Source organism: Ochlerotatus camptorhynchus, unplaced genomic scaffold, assembly GCF_037179485.1.
Source record: "Ochlerotatus camptorhynchus isolate MF236.1 unplaced genomic scaffold, CSIRO-AGI_Acam_v1.1 ptg000083l, whole genome shotgun sequence".
Taxonomy (NCBI): domain Eukaryota; kingdom Metazoa; phylum Arthropoda; class Insecta; order Diptera; family Culicidae; genus Ochlerotatus; species Ochlerotatus camptorhynchus.
The window spans coordinates 3028014-3030091 of NW_027040573.1; the positions used below are offsets into that span (position 1 = coordinate 3028014).

General features: G+C 39.2%; 1 protein-coding gene across 2 annotated transcripts; it reads left to right on the forward strand.

Moving 5' to 3' along the window:
• The first annotated feature begins 594 nt into the window (after positions 1-594).
• On the forward strand, positions 595-1783 carry LOC135698166 (microfibril-associated glycoprotein 4-like). 2 transcript variants are annotated; one of them, XM_065218060.1, is made up of 4 exons: positions 595-760; positions 819-961; positions 1028-1272; positions 1337-1782. In XM_065218060.1, exons 1-4 carry the CDS (start codon positions 624-626, stop codon positions 1733-1735), a joined length of 924 nt encoding a protein of 307 aa, XP_065074132.1. In that variant the 5' UTR covers positions 595-623; the 3' UTR covers positions 1736-1782. The 2 variants fall into 2 exon arrangements, with proteins under 2 accessions (XP_065074132.1, XP_065074131.1); XM_065218059.1 differs by having other exon boundaries at positions 819-1272; positions 1337-1783.
• Positions 1784-2078: the final 295 nt, after the last annotated feature.

Below are 2078 nucleotides of genomic sequence, written 5' to 3' on the forward strand. Positions count from 1 at the left end.
TACCGCAAAGAAATTAATCATGGATCTCGAAAAAACTTACTTGCAGATATTTTGACATTTGGCAGTTTGTTTACTTTTTTATGTTCAGTGTCTGATTTGGTTGGTTTAGATCAGAAAGCATTTGGTTGTGTTATCACAAATGACTTGAAAATTGAGGATGGCGGTGAAAATTTAAGCAGTGACCCAAAAACTGACAAGCGAAATCGTAGAACCATAAGTGATCGAATGAGGAAACCTTACATTCCATTGCCGGCATTCTATCACTCAAATTAGAAACAAATTCTTTAAACTTTAATCGCTCTTCGGCTTACTGTCAACCATCAAGCTGTCAAGTTCGCACCATACTGACTTAGGCTATCTGAGGCCCCCTGTTACAATCTTTGGAATCTTTAACAATTTGATTCTCTTGTCAGAACATCACTTTGTTGTCTGCATTTCTTTTATTACGTCATTTTTACACATTTATTGCATTTAGCCGGAGGAATCCCCGCAGCGCAGCACCCACTGGTGAATCCCCACGAGAGCTGTATAAAAAGGACCAGTTCAATGATGCCTTCTATCAGTTGTGTTGAATCGCCTGACAGAACAGTTTGATCAAGTGCTAATATTATAACGCAACAAAAATGACTAAAACTCTTTGTTTCGGAACTTTCTTGTTCTTGTTCTTTGTGCCACTCATTTCAGCTCAGGAGAAACAAGCATCTTGTAGCACATTTGGATATGAACTGCTCGCAGCCCGTTTGGACGCTCTCGAGAATGTGTAAGAAGTTGTTTTCCTGCTGATAAGATTTAATGTTAACACAATACTTATCTTGCAGTGCAATGAAGTCTCAGCTCAAATCGACGGGAGAAATTCAAAATCTACGCAATGATGTTCAAGAATTAACTAGAAATATTCAGTCTTCGATGTGGATACACTCTGGAGAGATCATCCGAGAAGGTAATGGGTTGACGGTTTCAGGTTGGTACGATTCTGTATGTTATGAATTATTAGTATTAAATAGGCAAACTAAATGTTTATCATCAGGACTACCTCGGTCGTGCAGTGAATTGCTATCTAGAAAATCAGGCATCCATCGACTGGCTGTATCACGTGGAATCAAAACAACATTCGATGTTTATTGTGACCAAGAGTTTGAAGGTGGTGGCTGGCTTGTGTTCCAAAACCGCTTCAATGGTGCAGTAAATTTCTATCGTCCTTGGGCCGAATACAAGGAAGGCTTCGGATCATTAGATGGAGAATTCTGGTTGGGACTTGATAAACTGCATGAGGTAGATGAAAGTTCTTTACGTAAATCTTAATTTAACTATCAAATATTATTTTGCTCATTTCTAGATAACTTATTCCGCCCAGTATGAATTGGCCATTGTAATGGAAGGTTTTGATGGAGACAAAGCAGTTGCTCGATACTCCGAGTTTGCAATCGGAAGCGAAGTGGAGTTTTACAATTTGAGTAAACTTGGAACATACAGCGGGACAGCCAATGATAGTCTGACCTACCACTCTGGTGTTAAATTTTCAACATTTGATCGAGATAACGATGAACACGACTCGAATTGCGCTTTGACCTATATTGGAGCATGGTGGTACAAAGCGTGTCATTACAGCAATTTAAATTCACGTTACGGATCGCAAGGACTCCCAAATCGTATTGTGGTCTGGCGTAAATGGAAGGGGGACTCGTATGCGTTGAAAAAGACCCGAATGATGATCAGGCAGAAATCATTATCATAGCTAGCACATTGATCACAAGTATTAAGGATTACAAATCGAATTAGAAGTAACTTTTCGAAATAGCAATACAAATTATAGTGAATTTGGCAGAATAATAGGACAACAATTTATATCACGCCCAACTAACCAATCGCACCAAATCCAAAACTGATACAGTGTTGATGTTCGATTTCTTTTTTGAAGTTAACAGTGTTGTTCGCGATTGAAGCGAACGTAATGTGTTGTAGAAGTAGTAGTAGTTGTTGTTTTGTGTAATCGCCCTAACCACTTACCCAATCCTTTAAAAACTCTACTAACCCCGAGGCGACCGCGGGTAATCGGTTTCCGAAACTAACCCAAATGT

Coding starts and splice junctions, on each gene's coding strand:
- LOC135698166 (XM_065218059.1), top strand. CDS start 624: ATGACTAAAACTCTTTGTTTCGGAACTTTCTTGTTCTTGTTCTTTGTG. Junction 761..818: donor TTGGACGCTCTCGAGAATGT/GTAAGAAGTTGT, acceptor CTTATCTTGCAG/TGCAATGAAGTCTCAGCTCA. Junction 1,273..1,336: donor GACTTGATAAACTGCATGAG/GTAGATGAAAGT, acceptor GCTCATTTCTAG/ATAACTTATTCCGCCCAGTA.